The sequence below is a fragment of the Bidens hawaiensis genome, unplaced genomic scaffold (assembly GCF_021521415.1).
Source record: "Bidens hawaiensis isolate Kalapana, Puna unplaced genomic scaffold, B.hawaiensis_p1.1 tig00056311_1, whole genome shotgun sequence".
Lineage (NCBI taxonomy): Eukaryota > Viridiplantae > Streptophyta > Magnoliopsida > Asterales > Asteraceae > Bidens > Bidens hawaiensis.
This window is the reverse complement of record NW_027500159.1, coordinates 2,082-15,882: the sequence shown is the minus strand read 5'-3', so window position 1 is coordinate 15,882 and position 13,801 is coordinate 2,082. Positions and strand designations below refer to the sequence as shown.

The 13,801-nt window shown below is 39.1% G+C and overlaps 1 protein-coding gene across 1 annotated transcript; it reads left to right on the top strand.

The window, feature by feature from the left end:
• Positions 1-2,902: 2,902 nt before the first annotated feature.
• Positions 2,903-8,927, top strand: LOC143601456 (protein CRABS CLAW-like). Its single transcript, XM_077078860.1, has 7 exons — positions 2,903-3,186; positions 3,343-3,465; positions 3,636-3,738; positions 3,841-3,889; positions 3,990-4,065; positions 4,233-4,321; positions 8,762-8,927. Exons 1-7 carry the CDS (start codon positions 3,070-3,072, stop codon positions 8,925-8,927), a joined length of 723 nt encoding a protein of 240 aa, XP_076934975.1. The 5' UTR covers positions 2,903-3,069.
• The last annotated feature ends 4,874 nt before the right edge of the window (positions 8,928-13,801 follow it).

Genomic DNA, 13,801 nt, shown 5'->3' with positions numbered 1-13,801 from the left:
GGTGCGACCATGCAGTCGGCGATGACTGCACTGACTTAGAATAAGCGTTACAGCTTTAGTCAGTGGTATTTTACGTGATAGATCGTCAAAGACGAGCGGTGGCGCGTGAGAGATTTCTGATGTATCCAGGATTCCTACAAATGATCTTGAATCACGTCGCTCCCACGTTACCTCAGCGCCGCCCAATTAGAAATGTGGAAAGTGTCAGCAAGAGGATCTTCGCTCAGTGCAGATCATCGAGTGCAAGAAGCAAACCTGAGCTCTGTCCTCGACATACTCCATTATTCGGGTACTTGATCAACCCAGAGTATGTTCCAGCTCGTGGGGAGGAGTTTCGGGATCCTCAACCACAACAGGCTGGAGCACCTCAACCACCACCTGAGGTACAACAAGCTTTACCTGCTGCTCCTGTTGTGGCACCGGAGAAAAATGTAGACCTTGAAGCTGCGTTTGGCGGTCAAGGATTTTTTGATATGGAGCGTGTTGACCCTGAGGAAGAGGTACAGGTCTCGGTAGCCCGGGTTACTAGTGTGGATGTTGCTAGGGCAGCTACGACTAAGGCTGATTCTGATTCTTCAGATGATGATGTGGCTGAAGCTAGACGGATTTTGGTTACACAAGAAAGGATTCATGGGAAGAGGAAGAGAGACAATGATGACAGTGAGTCGGATTTTGAGGAAGATTTACATCAGTTGGTCCATAGATCGAGAAGGGAACGGGCAGGTGCAGGTTCGGGAGCTGGTGAGAGCTCAAGGGTGGTTCGTTTCACTCCACCCGCACTGTCTGGTATGACTATAGTCCCTACACCATTGCAAGTTACAGGGCCAATCGCCACGGATGTTCCCGTGGTGACTACCTCATCTTCCTTCGGCATCCCACCCACTACATTCCAACTCTCGACTCCGGAGAGTGTATCTTTGCCACCTCCAACTTTTACTCCAACGGAGGTCGTGGCAAGATTTATTGGGTCGACAGTTGTAGCTACTGCAGGATTGTCAGTTACGATACCACCTGAGGTTACGTTTACACCTACTTCTGAGGTCCCGGTTACATTGGAGATCCCTCCTCAGTACACTCAAGATATATCACATCTGAGGTTTGATTTCGATGCAACCTTATCCTACTCGGAACGAATAGCAGCACTAGAAAGGGTCGTGGCAGAACAATCAAGGGTAAATCTTATCCAGACTCATGCTATTCAGCGCCTCGTTACAGAGAATCAGATACAGTCGTCCCTGCTGATCGAACATGGAAAAATAATTGATGCTTTGAAACAGTTCTTGGCATCTCAGGGGGAGACGGGCTGTAAGGGTGATGAGCTGAGGACGAAGAAGCGTAATGATCGAGACGATGATCCTAATGCATCGAAAGGTGCAGGTGGAGAGTTGCCAAGAACTGAACAAGCCCTTGGGACTTCCACATCTCAGGGGGTGTCAACGAGTGCAGCTGGCGGTTCAGGGGGTGATGATGTGGTGGTTGTGGATGCTGAGGAGGTGTTAGATGATGATATAGGTGATGAGGATGTGTTACCGATGGAGGAGATAGAGAAGATAGGGGCTGAGATTGTCATTGATAGTGAGATTGAAGAAGGAGAGATTGTGGAGGAGAACGTTGAGCACGAGATTCCGGAAGTTGATAAGGCAGATATGGGTCAAGATATGGGAAGCGATGAGACGGAATGGGAGGAGCAGCCAAGATGGAAAGAAGGCTACGCTCGGTGGTTCGTTAAGACTAAGAAACCGGCGGTCCCTACTATGTTCATGAAAAGTTACAACATCAGGGGTTATGCTGAATCGAAAAAGGGGATTATATGCTGGTTATATGATGAGCAGTTGAGGCTCTTTGTGATTAAAAGGTATGATGGGGTTCAGTACTTAAAGAGACTGTTGAGATCGTTGAATACGTTGCCTGAGTGTGAAGTGAAGGACTTAGCCAGGTTGGGGTTGATAAACAGGAGTGATGATAACCTGGCTAGGGTCATTGGAAAGATTGTTTGGAAGGAAAGTATAAAAGAGAAAAAGTTCGAGCTGTTGAAACCACATAAAGGAAAACTTATTGAAGATAAAGATAGAGGGATGAGAGCAGATGTCAAGCCTTGGATGATCATGAAGTATAAGCCGATCCGGTGTTTAAAAGAAGTGCCGATGAAACAAATGCCCAATGATGTGCTCAAAGATCTGAAGTGGTGGTATGTGGATTGTGAAACAGCTGAAGCAGTAATGGAGAATGAAGATGAACAAGAGCTGCTGAGAGTGTATGATCCAATGAACTTGGTGAATTTGTCTCAAGCTGATCTGCAGGTGCTGAACAAGAAGAAAATATTTTATATTCCTGCTTGGAAAGAAGAAGCGAAGAAATATCAAAGAGTTGTTTCGGTTTGTGTACGAGAAGGAGTTCATGCTTGAAGATGAAAGATACAAGATTGTTGAAGATTACAAGACACGTGTTTGAAGATAGAGATATGAAGCTACTGCCAAGGGGGAGTCTGTTGGTACATGATGTCAGTAGTTCAGTGTCTAGTGTCTGTAATCGAGTTAGTTGGATTTGTATTTTGTATTAAGCGAAGTTAGCTCACAAGTTTGCTAATATAGGCGAACTTGTGGAATAAGCGAAGTTAGGGACAACTTCGCCTAAACATGTTAGGCGAAGTTGTCGACTCTTAAATAGCCTAGGTTACGACAGAGTTTTAAAGTTTTAGTTTTTACGAGTTATTCATTTTGTGTAATCGGTGATCAGTGAATCACGTGTTTCCAGTTGCAATACAACGTGTCTTTGTTTATTGTAACTTGTGTTTGATCGTGTTAACGTGTATCGTCTTCTACGCTCGTAACGTCTTACGTAGGGATTCCGCACCTTAGAACGAGATATTCCGTGTAGATCCGGCTGGTAACCGACACTAACCCTACATTTACTCCTATATATTTCCCTCCCTATCAAACCCTAATGGACCCTTTTCATATATGCAATCCTCTCTCTATATTTATCTACATATAATCATCCACTGATTAATATAAAACCTATAGTTTGTGAACCACTGATTCAACGGTCACGGTTTTCATTCGTGTGATCATGAACTTTGAAGTGCAAGCCGAGAGGGTAGCAAATATGGATCAACCAGCCGATCAAACACCTTCGGATCAACACCTTTGTTATGTTCGTTGCAACTTCTGCAGTACCCTTCTAGCGGTATATATTTATGTGATCCAACTTTGTTTTTGAATGAATACAAGACAATTGTTTTAATAGGGCACATACATCATATCCTTGTATGTATACATAGATATTGATGCTTTATGTGTGAATAATCTGATTTTTTTTTTGTGTTCATTAATATATATATAGGTAGGGATACCATGCAAGAGGCTTTTGGATACAGTGACTGTGAAATGTGGACATTGTAGCAATTTATCATTTCTGACCATTAGGGCTTCTCATCCTGATCATCCCTCCCTTCGACCTTTTCAGGTTTGTTTCTCGTAAATAATTTCTATAAAATATATTTTGTGCTTAATTTACTATGAAATAGAAACAAAAAACACTTCAATTTAATCACCTAAGATTAGTATTTATTCCGACATATAATCTTGGAATTAAGGATGTTTTTTAAGAATGTTTTGTCTTAAACCTGCAAACAGGCTGGTTTCTCGAGTGATTTTAAAAGGGGTACTCAATCTTCATCATCTTCATCATCCACATCAAATGAACCCACATCACCAAAAGCTCCGTTCGTTGTCAAACGTACTCATCAGTTCTTCTTCAGTATAATTATTTTTGAAGTATAAATATAAAAAATTACAACTATTTTTACAAAATTCACTTTTTTTTTTCGTGGCTATACAGCACCTGAGAAGAAACACAGGCTTCCATCTGCTTATAATCAATTCATGAAGTGAGTTAACAGCCAAACTACCAACAGCTCTTGACTTTTTCGAAATTTTTCGCATTTTCGTTGTTAATAATATGCTCTTTTGTGTGAAATTTTAATATAGAGAGGAGATACAACGCATCAAGGCTTCAAATCCGCAAATACCTCACCGAGAAGCTTTCAGCACTGCTGCGAAAAATGTAATTACAAATTTTATATTGTTTTTAGCTTGATTTTATTGGTTTCGTTAATACTGATTTGAAAATTATAAGTCCCTATATATAATATTTGTATGTGTATATATAGATTTTTTTTCTTTATTTGTAAACTTGGGTTTTGTTAATTCGTCTTCCAATGTTTGCAACAGTGGGCTGGGCATATACCAAATGGATCCATGTCAGGGAGCATCAACACTGTAAGTTTTCTTCAGCAGTTGTTGGTTAAGAATACAGAATTGTTTGTAACTAAAAGTATATTTCTCAATTTAAGTTACTTAAATATATTGTCTCATAAACTATATCATTTTTCTTAATATGTGCATATCCTCGATTGCTAGCTGATGTAATTCAAATTCACATTAGCCCGTTGTTATTTGCTACATTCAAAAGACATTCAAAAGGGTATGCGATTGAATCATATCATTTATTTAATTATCTATTTTTCACCATACAACGTTCAAAACAAAAATGAAATAAAATTTTGCTCAAAAAATCCCTACACACCTCTTCTTATCACTTATTTCTTTTTTATCCTGAAATGATGAATTGATCTCATATAGTCATTTTGGATGTTGCTGTTGAAATAGACCTTCTGGCGATAGTTTCTGCTACTCCACCCATTTCATAAAGGATTTGACCTGAGCCACCCAATATTTAGTAGAGCCTTTACCTGAACTCATACCGTCATACGTGTTAATTAGATCACTTAAAAGTAGAATGTTTCTCGTTTTAGAAAAGTATTGCCAAGTGAGTAAAGAAACAAAAGTTGTGTATGGATAAGTCTAAATATTAATCTTATTTAAGTTAAATACATAGTTGTGTCTTTCTTATTATATAAGAATCAAATGGAATTCATATTTCTCTGAAGATAACAAGAGTTTTTTGAACGATCCTTCATGAATGATGATATGTTTTCTGTTTTAGGGTTTCGATCTTGCAGGAATGAAGTAACTAAATTTGCGTTGCTACCTTGAAGACGTTGAAAGGACTGATGCAACCTTATGTATTTGTATTCTGAAACTGATGTTCTATGAATGACTTATGTTATCTAATGTTCTTATTTGTTTAAAGACCGTGCATTTTATGTAATATATCTTTTTTTAGAATGAATGATATCAATCTACGTGTTTATTTATGTTAGAATCATTAGCTTACGAGACAACGTGCATATAATACAATTGAAACGATGTAAAAGTTTAGAGATAGAAAAAGGATGTTGTTTGTAATAGACTTATATGTAGAATATATTTATTTCAATGTGTATAGCATTTATTGTTTAGATCTTTATCTCAATATAGAAAGAAAGGATATTGATGCCTAATGAGAAAGAAAGGATCAAGCAGAAAATATTGAATCTCTTATGTCATCGACATCCAATATATAATCATTTGCGAGTTTTTGATCACTTTGCTACCCTCATCACTCGTCCACCCCAACTTGTAAACTTGTTCACCTCAGCCTATGTCTTTCTTGGCTACCCACTAAATCATTGTGAGTACAAGTGCATAAAATTTCACACAAATCATAATAATTATTTCCCGGCATGTCATCTTTGACGGAACCATATTTTGGGCAAAAGGCTCCAACCCATCCTATTCCGCCCCCACCCTCCAATGAATTCCTCTCATCCCCTCCCCACCCACATCTTTGTACACAAGTTGATCCATCCCCCATTTCTCCTCTTAACCAAGCCCGATCAACTATGGACCAACCCACTCACCTAATGGTAATACACACATACCTTTGCCACTGGCAAATCAAAGCTCACCACAGATAACCATGTCTTCATCCCATTCTCCCGGCCTAATTCATAGTCCCATCTCCCCAACCCAGTGAAACACATTATGGCCCAAACTACTAGAACATCTCCATAGATCAATTTCAGCCCACACAACCCAACCATTGCCATCCTATCCTAATTCTCAAATTAATTCAAGAAACCCTCGGGGCATCCCCATTCAACACTGTCCAAACCATCAATATCCAACCTGATCCACCTACCACTACTTGTACCATGCGCACTAGAGCTATAACCGAAGAAAATATTTAACCCGTCCGCCCTGCTATTATCCGATTCTCATAAACCATACACATGCCTGGGATAAAACTCAAATTTACACAAACATAAGTTATATAGATATAAACCCTTAACTAACAAAAAGAACATATATTTTTATTTTGGTGATTAGCCACTTATTTATGCTGAGGTATCCATTGACACTTTTCCCGTTTCTTTCACAACAAGTAACCTGAAACAAATTTAAAAATATTTGGTCAGTAAAAAATACTAGTGAGTACATTAATTTGAAAATGACACATTTTTACAGTACACTATTAAGATGTTTTTACATTAGCATGCATACAAATTATCGAAAGTTATTTGTCACTCGACCGTATCCATTATTGTGGTCATATTACTTATTGGCTAACTCTTTGTCCGATAAGTAACGATATAAATAAGTATTGTATACAAAATTCCACATACCAGTAGTAATCACCCCGTAAGTCTGCAAAAACTTAATCACTTTAATTTAATGAAAAATAGTTGAAAACATTTTGAAAACACTTGGACGTTTTTACTCTGTCATGAGTTATACATGTTTAAAATTATCAATGGCAGTGTTTGAAAACTAGGTGTCTCACAATAATGTGAGTTGTATAAAAACTCGAGTGTCTCACATTGCAAGTTTACAAATTACAAGCTTGGTGGTATTAAGAACTTAATATAATTATATGTCATATGTATTAGTATAAAACGAAAATCTTTAACGATAATCACGAGATTGAAAACTTTACACGATTGCACAAAGTCTCACCTTGTTCAAGCAGTGATTTAGATTCGTGTATCATCGTCTCAATTGAACGAATAGGGTATTGTTGCGGCAATTAGTGGTATTATACAAAAACTATATTTATAAGAGAAACGAGATGGAGCGAAAGAAATGAACGAAGAACTGAAGCCCTGATCACTCCTCATTTATAGCTGACTTTTAGATCGGTCGCGTATAGCTACGACCTTAAGATAAAGGCATCGCGTTGAAGGATGTCTTTATAGACTCGCCGAGTCCGCCCTAGCTATGCCACGTGACCTAACATGTGGCATGCAACGTGTCACGGTTACTTAACATGCACTTCACATAGCGCGATGGGTTAAAAATTTGTATGTCATGTAGCGTGACTGTCGCCAAGTTTATGGATAATTATAAGGCTTCGCGTATTGTGATGGGTTTGGTAATACCCATCGCATAGCGTATGGGCAACAAAAAAATATATTAATTTTATATGTATTGATTATCGTTGCACGCGTGAGGTATTGGTTTTTAACTATTTTGGGGAACTTTTTTGAGAATCGTTACACTCCACTCATTATTTTAAATTTCGTCCTCGTGATTCATGTACATAAGTGAGGGTATTATCATTTTATTTGTAATTTCAATTCCCAAGTATATTCTGGTCCACGTCTTGAATCCCAGTTTACTTTAACCAGAACAAGTCTCTTATGCTTGGGATTCTTAATTTTCTACCTTCAATTTATAAAGGTTTCTCAATGAATTTCAACTTTTCATTTACCTTTGTATCTTGAAGGGGTATCTTTAATGACTTTTCAGCCAAACATTTCCTTAAGTTGCTTACATGAAATACATCATGTATACCAGTCACCTCTTCTGGTAACTCTTGCTGATAAGCTACTGCTCTAATTAATTTAATGATTTGGAATGATCCAACAAAGCTTGGACTCAACTTTCCTTTCTTGCCAAATCGAACTACTCCTTTTCATTGGGATACTTTTTGTAGCACTTTATTTCCAGCTTGAAGTTCCTATGGTTTGCGTCGATGATTTGCATAATTCTTCTAATGATCTCGTGCAGTATTCAATCTTTCCTTGACTTGAATTATCTTGTCGGTAGTTTCTTGTATAATTTAGGACATGATAATTGTTTTTCTCCTATTTCGGCCCAACGTACGGGAGTTCGGCACATTCATTCATAAAGTGCTTCAACTGGGGCAACGTTAATGCTTCTACGATAACTGTTATTATAGGAGAATTATATTAATGGTAAATGGTCATTCCTATTTCCTCCAAAATCTTTTACACATGCTCTTAGCATGTCTTCCAATGTGTGTACGGTCCTTTTACTTTGCCCATCATTTTGTGGATGGTATGTTATACTCAAGTTTAGTTGTGTTCCCTTGGCTAAATGGAAACTCATTAAAAAAGGAGAAGTGAAACGACTATCTTGATCAGATACAATGGATAATGGAACTCCAGGTAACGAGACTATTTTGTTCACAAACAACTTTGCTAATTTTTCCATTTTGGAAGTTTCCTTCATTGGTAGGAAATGATTTGATTTTGTCAATCTATCCACAATCACCAGATTGTGTCATTACCATTTCTTGTCTTAGGTTATTTGGTGACAAAACGATTGTTATTAATTCTCATTTCCATACTGGTATCTCTAAGAGTCTGTTTGGTATAAGGCAATGGAATGGGCGATGGAATGGAATGAACGTGGTAATGGAATGGACAAAGTAATGGAATAAGTTATTACCATTCCAATGAGATGTTTGGTTACCACATGGGAATGAAATAAATTATTACTTTGTATTACTTGGTAGATAGAATAAAAGAAAAAAAATTAAAATGGTAGTGAGTGGCGGTGCTGGTGGGAGGCAGGTGGCGATCGTGGCATTGGTGGGCGGTGATGGTGGTTGGCGGTGGCGGGTGGTGGTGGACGTCGAGAGATAAAGGTGGTTGGAGGTGGGTGGTGGTGGAAGGGGGTGATGGAGGTAATAATGGTGGTGGTGGCAGCGGTGGTGGTACTGGCGGAGATGGGCAGTGATGACGGTGGGCCGGGACGAGAGGCGGTGATGGGCGGCTATCACTGATGGCGATCGTTGGTGGTGATAACAGTGGCAGTGGTGGTCGGTGGCAGTGGTGGTGGTGGGTGGTGGTCGTGGTGAGTGTTGATGGTGTTGGGAGGGTGGTGGAGGTCATATACGGTGAAAGAGGGGATGGAATGAAAAAAACATGGGGTATGGATGGAATGAAATTGGGTCATTTTAGAGGGAATGGAATGGCCTAGGTAATGGGTTATTCCATTCGTTTGATCAACCAAACACACTTTTCTTCATTCCCTCACAACGGATCATTCCATTCCAACCTCCATTACCCCATACCAAACGCTACCTAATTGTTAAAGTAATCCAGATGGCTTTTGATGTTCATCTTTGTAAGCCCCGAGAATGGATCTTTCAATATAATATCAAGTGAACACGTTGTTATGCGGAAAATAACAACGTGGTGATTCAAGAACAAAGATAAAATAAAGACGATGAACACAATGGTTTAACTTCAAAGAACACGTATATTACGTCGGGTACTTAAGTTCCTTGAACAAACCAATTACAAATATGTTACTTGATATACATCTATTTATACATCTCGGAACCCTTGTAAATTTATGTATATTTAAGGCTTTGAGTTCGGTTTAGTTTGTGTTTTGTTAATCTTTTATTAATTTAGGTTTTGCGTCAAGTTTAATATATATTTATCATGTTTTAAATCTTTTGGTGTCTTGCATGTTAAACCCTAACTCTTTCTATCATTTAATGTGAAGTTTAAGTTCGTTTTTGCTCATCAATGTTTACATGTTTAGTTCACTTAATGTTTTGATTTGTTTCTTTATAAATTTATGGCTTGATAAGTAAGGTGAACAAGTTCTTGAAGGTTCCTATCATTGATTGAAGTTCAAGGAAAGAATTACACAAGATTTTACAAGTAATATCATAAAATAAATAGAAAAAAATCGTGGCCCCCTCCCAAGCACGCCGCACCGCGCGGCCAGGGAAGGCTAGCCTAGTCGTGCCACGCCGCCAGCCACTGTCCAGCCAAACTTCGCAAATAAGCCTAACCATGCACTATATAAACATGTTTTTTTGCTACCCTAGCCGTTTTTAACACTTGTTCCAGCCGTTTTTAGAGAGAGAAGCCAAGAGATTGAAGGTTCTTTGGAGGTTGATTACATTAGAGATCAAGAAGCTTTCATTCAATCAATCAAGGAAGAAGTTTTAAGGGTTTTATCACTCTACTTTCTTCGTTCTTGTTATTTATCATGATTCTCTTTTGGTTTCTTTGTTTGGATTTGTTTTTATTAATGATTCTTGGCTAGACTTCATGTCTACCTAGGTTTGATGAACATGTTTTTGATTTGATTCTTGCTTTGGACGATTATTTTGATTATGGTTTCGTTATATTAATAGTAAAAGACTTGTTATTACTTTCTTGGAACACCTACAGGAACCTAAATCAGAATAACTCCAACTGGCGTCCCGCGGGCGCACTATCCGGCTTCGAAAATTCTTATAATCAAGGACAAGGTCAGTACAATAATAATAATAATAATAACAATGGTACTAATATTCAAAATAATGTGCAGGATTCTAATGGAAATGGGACGTCTAGAGGAGATGATGAAACAAATCTTTGAGAGGGATCAAGTTACACAAAAAAAGTTTGCCGAACACGATATGCTCTTTAAGAATCAACAATCTTCTTTTCTTGACCTTCAAAGGTCCGTTGGTGATATTGCTCGTTGTCTCGATGAAAGGCCTTAAGGACAGTTTTCGGGTTCTACTAATCCGAATCCGGCCGCTCAATTGAAAGCAATTACTACTCGTAGCGGAAGGGTTTTGGGTCCCGAGGTTGTTAAAGAAAGGGGTGGAGTTGAAGAAGAGGAAGTCGTAGATGAAGAGATTGAGATGGAGGCTCCGGGTAAGTCGCAAGTTAAAACATCAATTATTGTGCCGCAAGTTAAGAAAAAGTCGGTTGAGTTCCGCCCCCACCCGATATTGATATTGCCCGTGTTTCGTATCCCACTCGTCTCAAGCATCTAAAGTATATGAGGGAATACGAGCATTTTCTGGATATGTTTCGACATTTGAAGATTAATCTTCCGTTTGTTGAAGCTCTCCAACACATGCCAAAGTATGAGAAATTCTTGGGAGAGATTTTGTCTATTCCACTTAACGGGGATTGTTCGGCGGTAGTGTTAAATTGGTCCCGGAAAAGTTATTAGACCCGGGTGTGTTTACAATCCCGTGTACGTTCGGAAGTGATATGATGAGTCAAGCATTGGCGGATTTGGGTGCGAGTATTAATCTTATGCCATATTCGTTGTATGAGAAGTTGGGATTGGGTGAGTTTACACCGACTCGTATGTCGTTGTCATTGGCGTATCGTTCGGTTAAGTATCCGCGATGTATTAATGAGAATTTGCTAGTGAAAGTTGACAAGTTTGTGTTCCCGGTTGATTTTGTGGTACTTTACATGGTGGCCAACGAGAAGGTTCCATTATTCTTCGTCGGCCGTTTTTGAGAACAGCTAAGGCTCTTATTGATGTTTATGAGGGGAGGATCACACTTCGGGTTGGTGATGAGAATGTTACTTATAATATTGCAAAGTCGATGAAGCACCCGGGTGATAATGATTATTTTAGTGTTCCATGCCATTCGGTCTATTTTCTTAATTCTTTCATTCTGGGTTTTGACATATGTCTTGATTATATTTGTGGAGCCGATTTAGTCGGGATGGATGTGGATGAAGAGTTGACGGATATTATGGAGGATAATGAGGAAGAAGTGGTAGATGACGTTTCATGTTTGGCGGTGATTATGGAGGTTAGTGAGGTTATTTGTGAAAATGAGATAGAAAAACCCGCTCCGTTGGAATTAAAGGTTCTTCCGTCACATTTGGAGTATGCTTACCTTGAAGAGGGCTCGAATTTTCCCGTTATTGTTTCTTCTAAGTTGACGGAGGAAGAAAAGTCAAAGTTGATTGAAGTGTTGAAGTTACATAAAGGGGCGATTGCATGGAGACATTCAGATATTCAAGGTATTAGCCCCGCTTATTGTATCCACCGGATTTTGATGGAAGATGAGTATAAACCGGTGGTTCAACCCCAAAGACGTCTAAATCCGAATATGCAAGAGGTTGTCAAGAAAGAGGTGCTTAAGTTGTTGGATGCCGGAGTGATTTATCCGATTTCGGACTCTCCGTGGGTAAGTCTGACCCAAGTTGTCCCAAAGAAAGAGGGGATGACGATGGTTATGAACGAAAAGAATGAACTTATCCCTTCGCGTACGGTTACCGGTTGGCGGGTGTGTATCGATTACCGGAGGTTGAATGATGCTACTCGAAAGGATCACTTCCCATTGCTGTTTATTGATCAAATGTTGGAGCGTCTCGCAGGTCAGCAATTTTATTGTTTTCTTGATGGTTTCTCAGGTTATTTTCAGATTCCAATCGCACCGGAGGACCAAGAGAATACGACTTTTACGTGTCCGTATGGTACATATGCGTATCGTCGCATACCGTTTGGGTTTTGTAATGCTCCGGCTACCTTTCAGCGTTGTATGGTGGCAATTTTTCTGGATATGATAGAGACATCCACAGAGGTTTTTATAGATGATTTTTCGGTGTACGGTAATTCTTTCGATCGTTGTTTGGGTATTCTTGAGAGGATGTTAAAAAGGTGCATCGAGACAAAGTTGACGTTGAATTGGGAAAAGTGTCACTTTATGGTGACGGAAGGGATAGTGTTGGGTCATAAAATTTCAAGAGATGGTATAGAGGTGGATCGGGTGAAGATTGACACGATTAGTAGGCTTCCTTCATCGACATATGTTAAAGCTATAAGGAGTTTTCTTGGTCATGCGTGTTTCTACCGGTGGTTTATTAAAGACTTTTCCAAGATTTCCCGCCCGATGACTAAATTATTAGAGAAGATATCCCTTTTGTGTTCGATGAGGAGTGTTTGAAGGCGTTCAAATTTTTGAAAGATCAACTCGTAAGTGCTCCTATTCTCATGTCACAGGATTGGAATTTACCTTTTGAGCTCAATATGTGATGCAAGTGATTATGCGGTTGGAGCGGTTTTGGGTCAAAGGAGTGAGAAACATTTTCACCCGATTTATTATGCAAGCAAGATGTTGAATGGTGCCCAAGAAAAACTACACCACCACCGAAAAGGAACTTTTAGCCATTGTGTTTGCATTTGACAGGTTCTGATCCTATCTTGTGCTTTCAAAAACCACCGTTTTTACCGATCATGCAGTTTTGCGTTTCCTCTTTCACAAGAAAGACGTGAAGCCCCGTCTCATGCGGTGGATTATTTTACTTTCCGAGTTTGATATCGAAATTAAAGACAAGAAGGGGTGGAAAATGTTGCGGTGGATCATCTTTCCCGTTTAGAAGATACGAAGAGGGAAGAGATTCGTGAGGATGAGATTGGTGATAGATTCTCGCATGCGTCGATTGATTTTGTTGTAGCCAAAAAGCAAGGTTTGCCATGGTTCACCAATTTTGCTAATTATATATCTACCGGTCTTGTGTTGAAAGGAATGACTACGCAACAAAAGAAGAAGTTTTTCCGGGATGGTACTCGGTATGTTTGGAATGATCCTTTTCTTTTCAAGATTTGCGGTGACCGGATTCTTAGAAGATGTGTGTCGAAAGAAGAAGGGTTGAATATTCTAAATCATGTTCATGAGGGTTTAACGGGAGGTCATCATGGAGCTCATGCCACAGCTTAGAAGGTATTTGATAGAGGTTTTTATTGGCCGTCGGTTGTAAATGATGCGGTAGAATTTGTTAACACATGTGATGCTTGTCAACGCACAAGAAATATTTTATCGAAAAACGAGATGCCTCAAAACC